Here is a 19,802-nt window from a genome sequence, read left to right as displayed (position 1 = left end):
TGCATCCAATACAGGAGCACCCAGATTCATAAAGCAAGTCCTTAGAGACCTACAAAGAGACTTAGACTCCCACACAATAATAATGGGAGACTTTAACCCTCTACTGTCAATATTAGACAGATGAATGAGGCAGAAGGTTAACAAGGATATCCACGACTTGAATTCAGCTCTGCACCAAGCAGACCTAATAGACATCTACAGAACTCAACCCCCAAATCAACAGAATATACATTCTTCTCAGCACCACATTGTACTTATTGCAAAATTGACCACATAGTTGGAAGTAAAGCACTCCTCAGCAAATGTAAAAGAATAGAAATCACAATAAACTGTCTCTTAGACCACAGTGCAATCAAATTACAATTCAGGATTAAGAAACTCACTCAAAACCACACAACTACATGGAAACTGAACAACCTGCTCCTGAATGACTACTGGGTAAATAACGAAACGAACGCAGAAATAAAGATGTTCTTTGAAACCAATGAGAACAAAGACACAACATACCAGAATCTCTGGGACACATTTAAAGCAGTGTGTAGAGGGATATTTATAGCACTAAATGCCCACAAAGGAAAGCAGGAAAGATCTAAAATCAACACCCTAACACCACAATTGAAAGAACTAGAGAAGCAAGAGCAAACACATTCAAAAGCTAGCAGAAGGCAAGAAATAACTAAGATCAGAGTAGAACTGAAGGAGATAGAGACATAAAAACCCTTCAAAATATCAATGAATCCAGGAGCTGGTTTTTTGAAAAGATCAACAAAATTGATAGACCACTAGCAAGACTAATAAAGAAGAAAAGAGAGAAGAATCAAATACACCAAAAAAAAAAAAAAAAAAAAAAAAAAGATAAAGGGGATATCACCACTGATCCCACAAAAATACAAACTGCCTTCAGAGAATACTATAAACACCTCTATGCAAATAAACTAGAAAATCTAGAAGAAATGGATAAATTCCTGGACACATACACCCACCCAAAACTAAACCAGGAAGAAGTCAAATCCCTGAATAGACCAGTAACAAGTTCTGAAATTGAGGCAATAATTAATAGCCTACCAACCAAAAAAAGTCCAGGGCCAGACAGATTCATAGCTGAATTCTACCAAAGGTACAAAGAGGAGCTGGTACCATTCCTTCTGAAACTATTCCAATCAATAGAAAAAGAAGGAATCCTCCCTAACTCACTTTATGAGGCCAGCATCATCCTGATACCAAAGCCTGGCAGAGACACAACAAAAAAAGAGAATTTTAGACCAATATCCCTGATGAACATTGATGTGAAAATCCTCAATAGAATACTGGCAAACTGAATCCAGCAGCGCATCAAAAAGCTTATCCACCAAGATCAAGTTGGCTTCATCCCTGAGATGCAAGGCTGGTTCAACATATGCAAATCAATAAAAGTAATCCATCACATAAACAGAACCAAAGAAAAAAACCACATGATTATCTCAATAGATGCAGAAAAGGCCTTTGACAAAATTCAACAGCGCTTCATGCTAAAAACTCTCAACAAACTAGGTATTGATGGAACATATCTCAAAATAATAAGATCTATTTATGACAAACCCACTGCCAGTGTCATACTGAATAGGCAAAAACTGGAAGCATTCCCTTTGAAAACTGGCACAAGACAGGGATGCTCTCTCTCACCACTCCTATTCAACATAGTGTTGGAAGTTCTGGCCAGGGCAATCAGGCAAGAGAAAGAAAGAAAGGGTATTCAATTAGGAAAAGAGGAAGTCAAATTGTCCCTGTTTGCAGATGACATGATTGTATATTTAGAAAACCCCATCATCTCAGCCCAAAATCTCCTTAAGCTGATAAGCAACTTCAGCAAAGTCTCAGGATACACAACCAATGTGCAAAAATCACAAGCATTCTTATACACCAATAACAGACAGCAAAATCATGAGTGAACTCCCATTCACAATTGCTACAAAGGGAATAAAATACCTTGGACTCCAACTTACAAGGGATGTGAAGGATCTCTTCAAGGAGAACTACAAACTACTGCTCAATGAAATAAAAGAGGACACAAACAAATGGAAGAACATTCCATGCTCATGAATAGGAAGAATCAACATTGTGAAAACGGCCATACTGCCCAAGGTAATTTATAGATTTAATGCCATCCCCATCAAGCTACCAATGACTTTCTTCACAGAATTGAAAAAAGCTACTTTAAAGTTCATATGGAACCAAAAAAGAGCCCGCATTGCCAAGACAATCCTTAGCAAAAAGAACAAAGCTGGAGGCATCACGCTACCTGACTTCAAACTATACTACAAAGTACAGTAACCAAAAGAGCATGGTACTGGTACAAAACAGAGATATAGACCAATGGAACAGAACGGAGCCCTCAGAAATCACATCACACATCTACAACCATCTGATCTTTGACAAACCTGACAAAAACAAGAAATGGGGAAAGAGTTCCCTATTTAATAAATGGTGCTGGGAAAACTGGCTAGCCATAAGTAGAAAGCTAAAACTGGATCCCTTCCTTACATCTTATAAAAAAATTAATTCAAGATGGATTAAAGACTTAGATATTCAACCTAAAACCATAAAAACCCTAGAAGAAAACCTAGGCAATACCATTCAGGACATAGGCATGGGCAAGGACTTCATGACTAAAACACCAAAAGCAATGGCAACAAAAGCTAAAATAGACAAATGGAATATAATTAAACTAAAGAGCTTCTGCACAGCAAAAGAAACTACCATCAGAGTGAACAGGCAACCTACAGAATGGGAGAAAATTTTTGCAATCTATCCATCTGACAAAGGGCTAACATCCAGAATCTACAAAGAACTTAACAAATTTACAAGAAAAAAAATCAAACAACCCCATCAAAAAGTGGGCAAAGAATATGAACAGACACTCTTCAAAAGAAGACATTTATGCAGCCAACAGACACATGAAAAAATGCTCATCATCACTGGCCATCAGAGCAATGCAAATCAAAACCACAATGAGATACCATCTCACACCTGTTAGAATGGCAATCATTAAAATGTCAGGAAACAACAGGTGCTGGAGAGGATGTGGAGAAATAGGAACAGTTTTACACTGTTGTTGGGACTGTAAACTAGTTCAACCATTGTAGAAGACAGTGTGGTGATTCCTCAAGCATCTAGAACTAGAAATACCATTTGACCCAGCGATCCCATTACTGGGTATATACCCAAAGGATTATAAATCATGCTGCTATAAAGACACATGCACACATACGTTTATTGGGGCACTATTCACAATAGCAAAGACTTGGAACCAACCCAAATGTCTATCAATGATAGACTGGATTAAGAAAATGTGGCACATATATACCATGGAATACTATGCAGCCATAAAAAAGGATGAGTTTATGTCCTTTGTAGGTACATGGATGAAGCTGGAAATGATCATTCTGAGCAAACTTTCGCAAGGACAGAAAACCAAACTCCGCATGTTCTCACTTAGGGTGGGAATTGAACAATGAGAACACTTGCACACTGGGCGGGGAACATCACACACCAGGGCCTGTTATGGGGTGGGGCAGTGGGGGAGGGGTAGCATTAGGAGAAATACCTAATGTAAATGACGAGTTAATAGGTGCAGCAAATCAACACCTGTATACATATGTAACAAACCTGCATGTTGTGCACATGTACCCTAGAACTTAAAGTACAATAATAAAAAACTCTAGAAAAACATAGAAAAATAAATTAAAGGACATTAACAAGAGAATGAAAAGGAAAGCTATTCAATGGGTGAAATATTTGAAAATCACATATTGGTTAAAGGATTTTTATCTAGATTGTATAAGAACTCTTATAAATCAATAATAAAAAGATAAATAACCCAACTAATAATGAGCACAGGATTGGAATAGACAGTTGTTTCCAAAGAAGATATCAAAATGGCCTATAAGCACATGAAAAGGTGCTCGAGATTTTAGTTATCAGGAATATGCAAATCACAACCACAATGAGATACTGTTTCATATTCATTAGGATGGCTATAATAATAAAAGACAGATAATAACAAGTGTTGGTGAGAATGTGGGGAAATTGAAACCCTCAGGCACTGTTAAAGGTAAAATGATGCAGCCACTTTGGAAAACAGTCTGACAATTCCTCAAAAGGTTAAACACAGTTTCCCTATAGCCCAGCAATTCCTCTCCTAGATGTATAACCAAGAGAATTGAAAATATATGTTCATGCAAAAATTTGTACATGAATGTTAATAGCAGTGTTGTTCACAATAGCTGAAAGGTAGAAACAATCCAAATATCTACTAACTGATAAATAAATAAATAAATAAAGAGTAGTGTAGCCATGTATCCATACAATGGAATATTATTCAGCCATAAGAATGAATGAAGTACTGATACAAGGCATTTCATGGATAAATTTAGAAACATTTAGTTAAGTGAAAGAAACCCATCTCTAACACAGTTTTTTGTGATTCCATTTATATAAAATGTCAAAATAGGCAAATTATTGTGACAGAAAGTAGACTAGTGACTGTGAAGAACTGCGGAGTATAGAGGGATTGGCAGATGGTGGCTAAAGAGTACAGGGCTTCTTTTTCGGATAATGAAAATTTTCTAAAATTGATTGTGGTGATGGTTGTACAGCTCTGTAAATACACTAAAAATCATTGAATTGTATACTTTATTTTTATTTTATTTTATTTTTTTTGAGAGAGTTTCACTCTTGTTGCCCAGGCTGCAGTACAATGGCATGATCTCGGTTCACTGCAACCTCCACCTCCCGGGTTCAAGCGATTCTCATGGCTCAGCCTCCCGAATAGCTGGGATTACAGGCACTCACCACCATGCCCCGCGAATTTTTGTATTTTTAGTAGAGACGAGGTTTCACCATGTTGGCCAGGCTGGTCTTGAACTCCTGACCTCAAGTGATCCACCAACCTCGGCCTCTGAATTATATACTTTAAATGGGTGAATTGTATGGTATGTGAATTGTATCTAAATAAAGCTGTTACAAATAATTTTTTAAATAATTGCTTATATTTAAGAGATATGGAGCCAGGTGAAGATGAACAAAAATTAATGAATCAAAATGCAGGTAGTCATTAGCTTTTATATGACTATCATTTCCATATAATATACATAAATACTTCTAAACTTTTCTATACCAAATTTTGACTTTCTTATTTTAGTAGACAAATAACTATTTCAAGTTACATTATGTTACTCTCGTCTGCCAGGCAATAGTTTCATTTTAGCAGTGTTGCCATCTAAATATGGCAATGTCTGCGCAGTTACTTGAACATTTTGTTGCATATTTGCCCTTATTTATAAAAGTATAGTGGAAATGGAAAAATAAAGTGCTGATGTTAATGATTTTCCAATTGTGTCAAAGGAAGCTATCATTCAGTATGCCAAAAACAGTACATTTTGATGCTTATCAAATTTAAGCAGATCTGACAACTGTGTTCAATTACAAAAGAAAACAAACTTAAAACACATGTACAAAATGTTATAAGTATGTTGGCAAAGCTTGTGGCTAAAAATAAGGTGCAGTCATGGAACAAATGTGTGGATCTTTACAATTACGTGTAGCAGAATATTATTTTGATATATCAGGTTTTATTTCCAGATAATATATATTTTTTTAACCCAGAGGTCCTTCCCAGTTCAAACTTCACCTCTTGGCAGCCATGCTTCGGGATAGGGTTGTTGCAGCATAGTGCAGATACCAAAGAAGTCAATCCTTGCCCTTTGAGGTTTAAAATATGTTTTGGAAACTCAAGGCAGAGATAAAACCTTTGTGATTAAAAAACTTTTGAACTTCAAAAGCTAGAACCATCCTGAGAATAAAGTCAGAGAATAACCCAGAGAATAAACTCAGGCCTTAACCACAGACACATAAGCGTATGTGATCAGTCAGAGCCAGTTTTTCCAGTGCCTTCTTTTCTCTTAAAGACTAGAAACAAATTCCTTAGACTTGTAAAGTGAAGGCAGTCAGAGGAGAAGTGAGCTCTAAGTCTGGTGAATCTTTAAGGAGGAATCCATCCAGTGGCCCAACTTGCTAGAACCTCTGCACCTTTTTTCTTTTTCTTTTTTTTTTTTTTGAGACGGAGTCTTGCTCTGTTACCCAGGTTCGAGTGCAGTGGCATGATCTTGGCTCACTGCAACCTCCGCCTCCCAGGTTCAAATGATTCTCCTGCCTCAGCCTCCCCAGTAGCTGAGACTACAGGCATGCACCACCCAGTCCAGTTAATTTTTTTGTATTTTTAGTAGAGATGGGGTTTCACCATGTTGGCCAGGATGGTCTCTATCTCTTGACCTGTGATCTGCCCACCTCGGCCTACCAAAGTGTTGGCATTACAGATGTGAGTCACTCCATTTGGCCGCTTCTGTACTTTTTGAAGTGTAGACATTGAGAAGAAATGTTCGTGTGGCAGTGCCAGGCAGAGAGGGTCTGAGACAATATTCCTATGGACCCAGAGTGGCATGGGAGAGTGGATGGATGTGCCCACTGCCCTCTGAGAGGGAAAAAGGAGTAGCTGAGAGCCTGGAGAGGATTTCCTTTTGGGACATGGAGTCATAAATATGATCAACATGGTTTGGCAGTTGGAAAGCAAATGGGAATAAGATGTTATAGTAAATGCCAATATGCAGGTATCCCTCTCTGTCCCATTCTTATTCCTTGGTACTTTATGAACCCTGAGAGAAGGAATATACCAAATATCATTTCAAGTAAACTGAATGAACAAGGATTTTGAGTTGCAAGGATACACCAGAAAATTAAATTTGATACACCAGAAAATTAAATTTGATGGCAAAAAAATGTAATCTGTTTTTGCTGGGTGCAGTGGCTCACACCTGTAATCCCAGCACTTTGGGAGGCCAAGGCGGGCGGATCACGAGGTTAAGAGATCGAGACCATCGTGGCCAAGCAACATGGTGAAACCCCGTCTCTATTGAAAATACAAAAATTAGCTGGGCGTAGTGGCGCACACCTGTAGTCTCAGCTAGTTGAGAGGCTGAGGCAGGAGAATCGCTTGAATCTGGGAGGCGGAGGTTGCAGTGAGCCAAGATCACGCCACTACACTCCAGCCTCGGTGACAGAGAGAGACTCCATCTCAATACAAATAAATAAAATACAATATAATCTATTTTTAATAGTTTAAATATCTGCACACAGTGTGTAACATTCAGATGTAAAATCAAGTTAAGCATTTATATCATGATTGAGACTTCGTTAATTTTTTTCTCTAGCTCTATGGATTGAATTCCGTCCTTTCCTCCCTTCCTCCTCCTTCCCCCACCAAATAAAACATTTAAGTACAAAGTTCAAATTTCAGGCATTCTACTTTCCAAAACATTTTCCCGGAAAGCATTATGTATTATTAAAGGCAGGGACTGTCTGAATGGGAAAATAGCTTTCCTACCCACCCCCCATTCCAGAATATTGAAATGAAAATGATCAAACCACTGAAGCTTCTAGTAGTTTGTCGATTTTTATCATGGGATTTTGTCCATCCAGTTGCAGCACGACCATTAGAGATAGATAAATTCGGCCGGGTGCGGTGGCTTACACCTGTAATCCTAGCACTTTGGGAGGCTGAGGTGGGCGGATCACCTGACATCAAAACCAGCCTGGCCAACTTGGTGAAACCGCCTCTACTAAAAAAATACAAAAGTTAGCTGGGCGTGGTGGCAGGCACCTGTAATCCCAGCTACTCTGGAGGCTAAGACAGGAGAATCACTTGAACCTGGGAGGCGGAGGTTGCAGGGAGCCAAGATCCTGCCAGTGCACTCCAGCTTGGGCGACAAGAGTGAAACTCCATCTCAAAAAAGAAAAGAAATGGATAAATTCATCGGAGTCAGTTCACTTACTGTCTTGGGGCAAACACTCAGATAGTGGATCTTATTCCTTTGCTACTGAGGAGGAAGATGGAGCCTAAGTCTCAAGCCTATCTTTGCTGTACCTTTGCCTCACGGTACCGTATGCTTGCTGGCTAGGAGGGTGAGGGATGCTTTACAGTCTGCGAATGAGTGTTCGTGAGGGAGGCGGTATCCACATTCGTTTTTTTTTGAGACGGAGTCTCACTCTGCTGCCCAGGCTGGAGTGCAGTGGCATGATCTCCACTCACGGCAACCTCCACCTCGCAGGTTCAAGCAATTCTCCTGCCTCAGCCTCCAGTGTAGCTGGGATTACAGGCGCTCGCCACCACACCTCGCTAGTTTTTGTATTTTTAGTAGAGACGGGGTTTCACTATTTTGGCTAGGCTGGTCTCGATCTCCCGACCTCAGGTGATCCGCCTGCCTCGGCCTCCCGAAGTGCTGGGATTACAGGCATGAGCCACCACTGCGCCCCGCCTGAGCCACCACCGTGCCGGGCTATTCTGAACTCCAAGTCATTGCGGTTCCTTTTTCCCAGAAAACAAGGGATTAGATGGTGCATTTCATAAAACTAACCAAAGTTCTGTTTACTGATGCAGCACAAGAGATGTTAAAAAAAAAAAAAAAAAAAAAGATAGTGGGCCTTATTATATCATTATAGTGAGAATAGCCCTGGATTTTGAGTCTAAATATCTGGGTTTGGTTTCAGTTCTTTGTCATCTTTGCGGTCTTCATTTTTGTTTCTGTCTTTATATATACTTTAAAATGAAACATCATTAAAACTATATACTTCAAAAATATTATTTTTCTTTTAAAAAAATCTATAATAGAGACGGGGTTTCACCATGTTGCCCAGGCTGGTCTTGAACTCCTGGGCTCAAACGATCTACTTGCCTCAGTCTCCCAAAGTGTTGGGATTACAGGTGTGAGCCATGGTGCCTGGCCCCAAAATATTATTAAATTATAAAATATATGATAAATGCAAAAGTGTATTAAAACTTCTGGCATTTAAAGAATATTGCTAAAATAAACACCCATTTTTGCACCATCCACATTAGAAATAGAACTTTACAAATATCTTTAGTAGCTTATGAATCACCTGGGGATCATTTTAAAGTGTAGATTCTGATTCAGTAAGTATGTGAGTCTGAGATTCTGTATTTCTTTATTTTATTTTACTTTATTTTATTTTATTATTTTATTATTATTATACTTTAAGTTCTAGGGTACATGTGCCCAACGTGTAGGTTTGTTACATATGTATACATGTGCCATGTTGGTGTGCTGCACCCATTAACTCGTCATTTACATTAGGTATATCTCCTAATACTATCCCTCCTCCCTCCCCCCACGACATGACAGGCCCCGGTATGTGATGTCTCCCATCCTGTGTCCAAGTGTTCTCATTGTTCAATTCCCACCATGAGTGAGAACATGTGGAGTTTGGTTTTCTGTCCTTGCGAAAGTTTGCTTAGAATGATGGTTTCCAGCTGCATCCATGTCCCTACAAAGGACATAAACTCATCCTTTTTTATGGCTGCATAGTATTCCATGGTGTATATGTGCCACATTTTCCTAATCCAGTCTATCATTGATAGACATTTGGGTTGGTTCCAAGTCTTTGCTATTGTGAATAGTGCCCCAATAAACATATGTGTGCATGTGTCTTTATAGCAGCATGATTTATAATCCTTTGGGTATATACCCAGTAATGGGATCGCTGGGTCAAATGGTATTTCTAGTTCTAGATGCTTGAGGAATCACCACACTGTCTTCTACAATGGTTGAACTAGTTTACAGTCCCAACAACAGTGTAAAACTGTTCCTATTTCTCCACATCCTCTCCAGCACCTGTTGTTTCCTGACATTTTAATGATTGTCATTCTAACAGGTGTGAGATGGTATCTCATTGTGGTTTTGATTTGCATTTCTCTGATGACCAGTGATGATGAGCATTTTTTCATGTGTCTGTTGGCTGCATAAATGTCTTCTTTTGAAGAGTGTCTGTTCATATCCTTTGCCCACTTTTTGATGGGGTTGTTTGATTTTTTCTTGTAAATTTGTTAAGTTCTTTGTAGATTCTGGATATTAGCCCTTTGTCAGATGGGTAGATTGCAAAAATTTTCTCCCATTCTGTAGGTTGCCTGTTCACTCTGATGGTAGTTTCTTTTGCTGTGCAGAAGCTCTTTAATTAGATCCCATTTCTCAGTTTTGGCTTTTGTTGCCATTGCTTTTGGTGTTTTAGACATGAAGTCCTTGGCCATGCCTATGTCCTGTATGGTATTGCCTAGGTTTTCACAGAACCAAAGACAAAAACCACATGATTATCTCAATAGATTCAGAAAAAGCCTTTGACAAAATTCAACAGCCCTTCATGCTAAAAACTCACAATAAATTAGGAATTGATGGGACATATCTCAAAATAATAAGAGCTATTTATGACAAACCCACAGCCAATATCATACTGAATGGGCAAAAACTGGAAGCATTCCCTTTGAAAACTGGCACAAGACAGGGATGCCCTCTCTCACCACTGCTATTCAACATAGTGTTGGAAGTTCTGGCCAGGGCCATCAGGCAAGAGAAAGAAATAAAGGGTATTCAATTAGGAAAAGAGGAAGTAAATTTGTCCCTGTTTACAGATGACATGATTGTATATTTAGAAAACCCCATCATCTCAGACCAAAAGCTGATAAGCAACTTCAGCAAAGTCTCAGGATACAAAATCAATGTGCAAAAATCACAAACATTCCTATACACCAAAAACAGACAAACAGACAGCCAAATCGAGTGAACTCCAGAATCCAACTTACACAGGATGTGGAGGATCTCTTCAAGGAGAATTACAAACCACTGCTCAATGAAATAAAAGAGGACACAAACAAATGGAAGAACATTCCATGCTCATGGATAGGAAGAATCAATATTGTGAAAACGGCCATACTGCCCAAGGTAATTTATAGATTCAATGCCATCCCCATCAAGCTACCAATGACTTTCTTCACAAAATTGGAAAAAACTACTTTAAAGTTCATATGGAACCAAAAAAGAGCCTGCATTGCCAAGACAATCCTAAACCAAAAGAACAAAGCTGGAGACATCACGCTACCTGACTTCAAACTATACTACAAGGCTACAGTAACCAAAACAGCATGGTACTGGAACCAAAACAGAGATATAGACCAATGGAACAGAACAGAGCCCTCAGAAATAATACCACACATCTGTAACCATCTGATCTTTGACAAACTTGACAGAAACAAGAAATGGGGAAAGGATTCCCTATTTAATAAATGGTGCTGGGAAAACTGGCTAGCCATAAGTAGAAAGCTGAAACTGGATCCCTTCCTTACACCTTATACAAAAATTAGTTCAAGATGGATTAAAGACTTAAATGTTAGACCTAAAACCATACAAACCTTAGGAGATTCTGTATTTCTTTTTTTTTTTTTTTTTTGAGATGGAGTCTCACTCTGTCACCCAGGCTGGAGTGCAGTGGCCGGATCTCAGCTCACTGCAAGCTCCGCCTCCCGGGTTCCCGCCATTCTCCTGCCTCAGCCTCCCGAGTAGCTGGGACTACAGGCGCCGCCACCACGCCCGGCTAGTTTTTTGTATTTTTAGTAGAGACGGGGTTTCACCGTGTTAGCCAGGATGGTCTCGATCTCCTGACCTCGTGATCCGCCTGTCTCGGCCTCCCAAAGTGCTGGGATTACAGGCTTGAGCCACCGTGCCCGGCCAGGAGATTCTGTATTTCTAACAGGCTACCAGGTGACACAGATACTGGTGGGCCAACGATCATGCGTGGAGTAGCATGATCTGAGATGGCTTCTGTGTGCTTCTTCTAATTCTATCCCTTTTCTCTCCATAAGAGGTAGACACTTTCTTAAATTTTGTGTCAGTTATTCCTTGTTTTATTTGAAATAGTTTATCTGTGAATACATTTTTAAACATTATAACTGTTTAGTTTTACCTATTTTAAAATTTTATACAAATGAAATAATAAGCATACATTTCTCTGTGACTTGCTTATTTTATTCAACCTTGTGTTTTACAGCCACATTCATGTTGATACAGAGACCTGCAGTTCATTAATTTTTGCCACTTGTTAGTTTCCATTGTATGAATACCCTTTTTTTTTGAGACTGAGTCTTGCACTGTTGCCTAGGCTGTAGTGCAGTGACACGATCTTGGCTCATTTCCACCTCTGCCTCCCGGGTTCGAGCAATTCTCCTGTCTCAGCACCCCTCTAGTAGCTGAGATTACAGGCGCCAACCACCATGCTCAGCTAATTTTTGTATTTTTAGTAGAGATGGGGTTTTGCCATGTTGGCCAGGCTGATCTTGAACTCTTGACCTCAGGTGATCCACCGCCTTGGCCTCCCAAAGTGCTGGGATTACAGGCATGAGCCACTACACCCAGCCATGAATAGGTCCTATCTTATGCATGAATTTCTATTGTTGATGGACATTGGTTGTTTTCAGTTTTTTGCTATGACACATTTCTGGTACATGTTTTACAGTGCAAATGTGCCAAAATTTCTCTAGATTATATGCCTACTAATAGAACTGCAGGATCATAGTGTATATATATCTTCAACGTTTATTTTGATGCTAAATTGTTGTTGAAAGTGGTCAATCCAATTCACACCCCGCCCCCCATTCCACATCCACTAACACTGGGCTGATCAGATTTTTTTGGAGATTAGGTGGCTATAAAAGTGTATCTTGGTATGGAATCAACCTGGGTGTTCTACAACAGGTGAATGGATAAAGAAAATTGGTATGTATGCAATGGAATATTATTCAGCCATAAAAAAAGAATGAAATGCTGTTACTCCTGGCAATATAGATGGAACTGGAGGATATTATGTTAAGTGAAATAAGCCAGGCACAGAGAGTCAGACACCATATGTTCTCACTCATACGTGGAAGCTAAAAAAAGTTGATCTCATAGGAGTAAAAAGTAGAACAGAGGATACTAGACGCTGGGATGGGTAGGGGGAAGGGAGGGATAGGGAGAGATTAAAGACTACAAAATTACAGCTAGATAGGAGGAATAAATTCTAGTGTCCTATACCACTGTAGGATGACTATAGTTAACAATAACATATAGTTTCAAATAGCTAGAGGGAGGATATTGAACATTCTCAACACGAAGAATTGATAAATGTTTGAGATGATGGATAAACTAATTACCCTGATCTGATCATTATACATTATGTGTATCAAAACATCACTATGTGCCCCATTAATAGGTATAATTGTTATTCATCAATTACAAAATTAAACAAAAACAAACCACATTGCTTACCAAAAACCAAGAAAGTGTATCTTGAGATTTTTAATTATTGCTTCAAAAAATGAGATTTTCATGTTTATTAGCTAACCAGGTCCTTCATGTCTTTACTAGCTGTGAGAACTCATATGAACTGCTTAACTTTTTTGCCATTATCAAAATTACTTAGTTTACTTTTAGATAGCACTTTGGCCAGTTTTGCTGGGGATAGGTTACTATTCCCATAGTTCCTTCCTATCTTCCCACTTCCCACATTAGGTAACATGATGACTCTGTTAATGCTGATTCTCCTCCTAACGCTCATTTTAATGTAGATCACATGCAATGGTGAAAGAGGATCAGGGAAGAGGACACATTGTTCTTTTCTCACTTCTTGGTCTTTGCTATGCTTTTGCCTCTGCTAAGAACACTCTCCCGGCCTAAACTGTGAGCTCTGGGAGGAGGAAAACTGCACACTTTGTTCATAAATTTAGGACTAGATTGAGTCATATGGTTCAGTGCTTCTCAAACTTTCACTTGCATGCGAATGCGAATTATATGGGGATCATGTTAAAATGCAAATTCTTTTTTTTTTTTTTTTTTTTTTTAGGCAGAATCTCACTGTCACCCAGACTGGAGTGCAGTGGTGAGATCTTGGCTCACTGCATCCTCCGCCTCCCGGGTTCAAGCTATTCTCCTGCCTCAGACCTCTGAGTAGCTGAGATTATAGGCACCTGCCACCATGCCTGGATAATTTTTTTTTTTTTTTTTTTTGCATTTTTAGTAGCGATGGGCTTTCATCATGTTGGACAGGCTGGTCTTGAACTCCTGACCTCTGGTGATCCACCTGCCACGGCCTCCCAAAGCGCTGGCATAACAGGCGTGAGCACTGCGCCCAGCCAAAAATGCGGATTCTTATTCAGCAGGTCAAGAGTGGGGCCCCAGATTCTACATTTGAAAGTTCCCAGGTGATGACAGTGTTGCTAGTCCAAGGAAAACAAGCATGTGGATACCCATTCACTCATTTATTGAACAGATGTTTATTGAGTGCCTGCCATGTGCCAGGTGTTATTCTACACATAGAAGATACAACGGTGGAAGGGGCAGGATAATTTATCACTCTCAGATTGAAAGCCTATAAGTATTTATTCAATATTTATATAGTTGAGGTGAATAGCAACTTATAGTCTACTAGTTAAAATTGTACAGTTGAGCCACATGATATGCACATTCAACTTTTGTATTTTTATCTGACTTTCATGTTTTCCAATGCATTTTTGTTTTGTAGTTTCTTCTTTCTTCATGAGAAAATGTGTTTGTGTGTGTACCACTTCTTAGGTGATAGATTATGGGGTTAAACTTAGATAAAATCACTCTTAGTAGACACCACTATGTTGTACATTATTTAGTTTTAGAATTCAAGGAGGTAACTGTGACCCCCAGCTTCAGGCAGCCATCAAATGACTGGTCTCATCATTAGTTTTACTGCTTGTAGTGGCACCATGCAACTTGGGCATGTGATTTAAAAAATGCTGAAAAGAGATAGGTCAGTCCAGGCAAGGAGTGTTTTAAAATGTCCACTCAAGGAAACAGTCTACCTCAGTTATGTAGAAACATGAGTTAACCAGTCAGTACCTTATTTCTGATTTTTTCCAGTGATGTTTTAGTACTTCTTACAGATGATGGTCTAATCAAATGTCCAGTTGGCCAGTGACACACAAAGCTATGTGTTTACTAAATCTCATTTCTTTTTCTTCCTCTGGGTGCAAAAAGGACTGCATTTCCCAGCCTCCTTTGCCATATATCAGCCATAAGACTGGTTTCAAGCCAATGGTACATGGGTCAAAATGATGTGAGCCAACCTCAGGCCAGGTGCTTAAAAATGCTGTGTGACCTTGATCATTTCCTCCACCATTAAGATCTTGGAGGGCAAAGGGTGAGATGGCAGGACTGCAACAGGAGAGGGGCTCAGATATGGAGTCACCTGATGTGTCTCAAATTTAGCATAGGTGAAAAGCTTTGTGGTATGAAGTCACTGGCATTGGGGTTTGTTTGTTACTATGGCATAAGCAATCTGCCTAATAGATGTTCTGACTGTCGAGCTAGGGCCTACCACATTGTGTTACACCTAATTGCCATGTAAATATTTTCCCAGATGAATGAATTAGATTAATTTTTACTAAATCTCTTTACCATAAGATTCTAGTCCTGACTTCAACTGAATGTACTAAAAATTTAGTTTATAAGTTAAAAGTAGGTGGAGCATAGGAGGAACTTAGCAAAGATTTGCTGAATGAAAGAAGACAAAAATGAGAAATTTTCACACTCAGCCTCCTGGAAGGGATTTTTAAATTGTTCGTTTTTAGAATGTAGGTAGTAGGTAGGTACGTAGTTAGGCAGACATGATCAGGGCAAGACAGGTCGCCCCTCCAGGAATGTCAGGCAACCATCAAGTGATGGTCAGGGGGTTGTTAAACTGTCTCTCTAAAGTAATAACTGGTTGCAGCCAATGCCAGGGAGAGAGAGTCTTCCAATAGACAGAAAACACCTGGGCCAGGAGCAGTGGTTCACACCTGTAGTCCCAACATTTTGCGAGGCCAAGGTGGGTGGATCATTTGAGGTCAGGAGTCTGAGACCAGTCTGGCCAACATGGCGAAACACATTGTCTACTGAAAATACAAAAATTAGCTAGGTGTGGTGGTGTGCACTTGTAATCCCAGCTACTCAGGAGGCTGAGGCAAGAGAAACGCTTGAACCCAGGAGGTGGAGGTTGCAGTGAGCCGAGATTGTGCCACTGCACTCCAGCCTGGGTGACAGAGTGAGACTCCATCTCAAAACAAAACAAAACAACCTAAACCCCCACCCCCAAAAAAACACCTGAAGCTAATGACCAGTGGCTTCCCGGTAAGATCTCAGGAGTGGGGCGAGTGGGCTCATGCATGCGTGCTAAGAGGCAAAATGGTGAAGTTTAACTGCTGTGTGGTCTTCTTATAGGAACACTTAACTGGCAAGGGACAAATGCCTCAAGTGAAGATGCCTACAACTTCAGTAAACACACTGCGCATGTGGCCCCTCCCAAGTGCTGGCAGGCCACTGCGCATGTGCACAACCCACCCCAAGGGAAGAATCAGAGGAGGAAAGAAGACCCAGAACCATGCCAATGTGTAAAACCCCAAGTCGAGAGTTGATCAAGGCACTTGGATCTCTCAAGTTGCCCACTTGGCCCTCTTTGAAGTTTACTTCCTTTCATTCCTGCTCCATAAGTTTTTCATAAAGTTTCACTCTTGCTCTAAAACTTACCTCAGTCTCTCCCTGTTCCTTAAACCTACATCTGCCCCTCAGCTGAATTCTTTCCCTCCAAGGAGGCAAGGATTGAATTTGCTACAGACCTGTATGGATTCACCACTAGTAACAAGAATAAAGTATCAAAATTAAACATGCTTATTAGGCTGGGCACCATGGCTTATGCCTGTAATCCCCGCACTTTGGGAGGCCGAGGTGGGTGGATCACCTGAGGCCAGGAATTCAAGACTAGCTTGGCCAACATGGTGAAACCTCATCTCTACTAAAAATACAAAATTAGCCGGGTGTGGTGGCACGCACCTGTAATCTCAGCTACTCGGGAGGCTGACGCAGGAGAATCACTTGAACCTAGGAGGTGGAGGCTGCAGTGAACTGAGATCACGCCACTGCACTCCAGCCTGGGCAAAAAGAGCAAAACTCCATCTCAAAAACAAAACAAAACAAAACAAAACAAAAACACTCATTAAAAAAATTTTGGAAAATGTTTAAGAAAAATAGAAAAACATTTTTCCTCCTCTAAAACTATAATTTACATTTTTGTGTGTTTTTAGGCTTTTTGTTTCTGTTTGATTACTGCGATTGCACTCTAGATGTTCTGGCCTGCTGTTTTCCATGTTATTACATAGTGTTCAGAAGCATAATTTGTAATGGTTGATGTTATAATACATCTAGGGAATAAAGTTATTTAATCCTTTTTCTCTTTTGAACGTTTAGGTCATTACCAATTTTTCATTTGCACGTATGATGCTATGATAGACCTATGTGTATAGTAAGATTTTCTGTATTTAGAATAATTGCCTTGAGGTATATCTGAAAAAAAAAACCTTTTTAATAATCCAAAAATCTCAGGCTGAAACCAACTCCATTCAGATTAGGACTTTGCATTGGTTTAAGAGTATGCTTTCTAATCCAGTGCTCAACCCTGAATTAGGTCTTCAAGTTCAGCTTCATCATTGGTGTGATTCTATAAAACACATATGCTCACCATACGACATGTACACTTAAAGATAGGCCGAATATAAATATTTTAAAAATCAGTTTCTCAAAGCACAGTATCTAATGTAATGATGTAACTGCCTAATTATCATACACATACCCCTGCCACCAAACCCTTGAGAATTATGAGCCACACGTACACACATACAACTGGCCAAGAAACAGACGTACAAAAAAAGATCTCTCTGGATCCTGAGGTTATCATGGAACAGTTCAGCAAAATGTGGTTGCAATAAGATATAAGGACACCTCTATCCTGGTTATCTCTCTTTTTAGAGCAGGAAAAAAGAACTAAGTCACTTGTTGCCCATTCCCAGTTCACTAAATCAGTGGCAAAACAGAAATGACTGTATTGCACCTTGTCTGATGTTTCCTAGAAGTTACAATAAGCTGCCAATAGAGACTCAACTGTGGTTGTGGTGTACTTGAACTATCTCTGGTTGTGATGTGAAATTCCTGATTTTAGATACTCATCCTCTCACTCATGGCATGACTTTAGGTAATTAATAAATTTTTTTCTGAGTCATGTATCTTTCATTTGTAAAATGGGATCATTGTAACAAAGGGTGCCTCACAATACGGTGGTGAGAATTTGATATGATAATGGGTAAGAAGCTGCCTTATAAACTGTAATGGTCTGTACAAGATATATTCGCTGTTTATTGTTTACTTTTTCTATCTCCTCCAAAACCAGGGTGCTCTTGGTTGGTTAGGTTAATTCACAGTGTGTTTTGGAAGATGTTACACCTTCCTCATTCCAACAAATCACTTTGCAGGGCTCAGCCGGTAAAGATGTTGACCTGAAGCTTCCTCTGCAGGGCGCCCTTCACCTCCTTGTTGCGGAGGCTATAGATGAAGGGATTGAGCATGGGAATTATGATGGTGTAGAAGACAGACACTACTTGGCCATTGGTATTGTTAGTAGATCCATGGGGCTGAACGTAGGTGAAAACCACGGTGCCATAGAAAATAGCAATGGCCAGAAAGTGGGAGGCACAAGTGGAGAGGGCCTTCTCCCTCCCTGCTACTGAGCGCATCCTCCCAATGGCCACCAAGACCAAGCAGTAGGAGGTGAGAATGATTGCAGCTGGCAGAAGGGTGACCAGAGCAGAAAAGACATAGAGGACTACTCTTGCTGTGGCTGTGTTGGCACAAGCTAGGTGGAGAAGGGGTGGTACGTCACAGTAGTAGTGTGTTAGCTGGTTGGGCCCACAGAAAGGCAGGGCAAAGACATTTCCAGTCTGGATAGCAGAGTTGGCTCCACCGAATGCATAGGAAGCAGCTACCAGCAGGAGACAGGTCCCCCTGGTCATGATGGAACCATAATGGAGGGGTTGGCAGATGGCCATGAAGCGATCATAGGCCATGGAGGCCAGCAGGAAGCTCTCAGCTGTCACATGCACTACAAAGAAGGCAAGCTGGACCACACAGCCCTCAAAAGAGATGGACTTGTCAGAGACCAGGAAGTTGACCAAGAGCTTAGGTGTGACCACAGAAGAGTAACAAATATCAAGAAAAGAGAGGACCCCAAGGAAGAAATACATTGGGCTTTGGAGATGGGAGTCTGTGAAGATGAGTGCCATCATTCCCAAGTTGCCCACCACTGTTATGGCATAGATGAGCAGGATGGCTCCGAAGAGAAGCTCCTGGAGGTCTGGATAATTGGAGAAGCCCTGCAAGATGAACTTGGTGACTGGGGTGTGGTTGCTGCTGGCAAGGGCTAGTTCTCCAGGTGTCATCTGCAGAGTTTACAATTGGCAATCACTCAAACAGTATTACTTGAGCATATCTACTTCTGTGCAAGGTACAATGAGGAAGAACACTGTTTTAATCTGTTTTGTGTTGTTATTAAGGAATATCTGAAACTGGGTAATTTATAAAGAAAAGAGATTTCTTTGTCTCCTGGTTCTGCAGGCTGTGCAAGCATGGCACCAGCGTCTGTTCTGGTCAGGAACTCAGGAGGCTTTTACTCGTGATGGAAGGTGAAGGGAGAGCAGGCCTGTCACATGGCGAGAAAGGGAGCACAAGAGAGGGCAGGAGGTGCCAGCCTCCTTTAAACAACCAGCTCTTGCATGAACAGAGCAAGAATTCACTCATTACCATGGACGGGGCAGTACGACATTCACGAGGGATCTTCCCCCATGACCCAAATACTCCCACCAGGCCTCACCTCCAACACTGGGGAGACATGGAGGGGATAAACATCTAAACTATAGCATTCTTCCCCTGGCCCCCCAAATCTCATGTTCTTTTCCCCTTGCAAAACAGTCATGCCTTCCCTATAGTCCCCCAAATTCTTAACTTGTACCAGCATCAGCTGAAAAGTCCAAAGTCCAAAGTCTCATCGGAGACTCCAGG

The 19,802-nt window shown here is 40.4% G+C and overlaps 1 protein-coding gene across 1 annotated transcript; it reads right to left on the bottom strand.

Annotated features, from left to right (window-relative positions):
- Positions 1-18,223: 18,223 nt before the first annotated feature.
- LOC112606178 (olfactory receptor 1020-like) lies at positions 18,224-19,183 on the bottom strand. The gene has a single exon (XM_025356314.1). It carries the CDS (start codon positions 19,181-19,183, stop codon positions 18,224-18,226), a length of 960 nt encoding a protein of 319 aa, XP_025212099.1.
- Positions 19,184-19,802: the final 619 nt, after the last annotated feature.

Source organism: Theropithecus gelada, chromosome 14, assembly GCF_003255815.1.
Source record: "Theropithecus gelada isolate Dixy chromosome 14, Tgel_1.0, whole genome shotgun sequence".
NCBI classification, from domain to species: Eukaryota; Metazoa; Chordata; class Mammalia; order Primates; family Cercopithecidae; genus Theropithecus; species Theropithecus gelada.
Note: the sequence above shows the minus strand (reverse complement) of the source record. Positions and strands in the feature narration are given on the sequence as shown.

Excerpts from the sequence above, each read along its gene's own strand:
- LOC112606178 (XM_025356314.1), bottom strand. The coding sequence starts at position 19,183 with ATGACACCTGGAGAACTAGCCCTTGCCAGCAGCAACCACACCCCAGTC.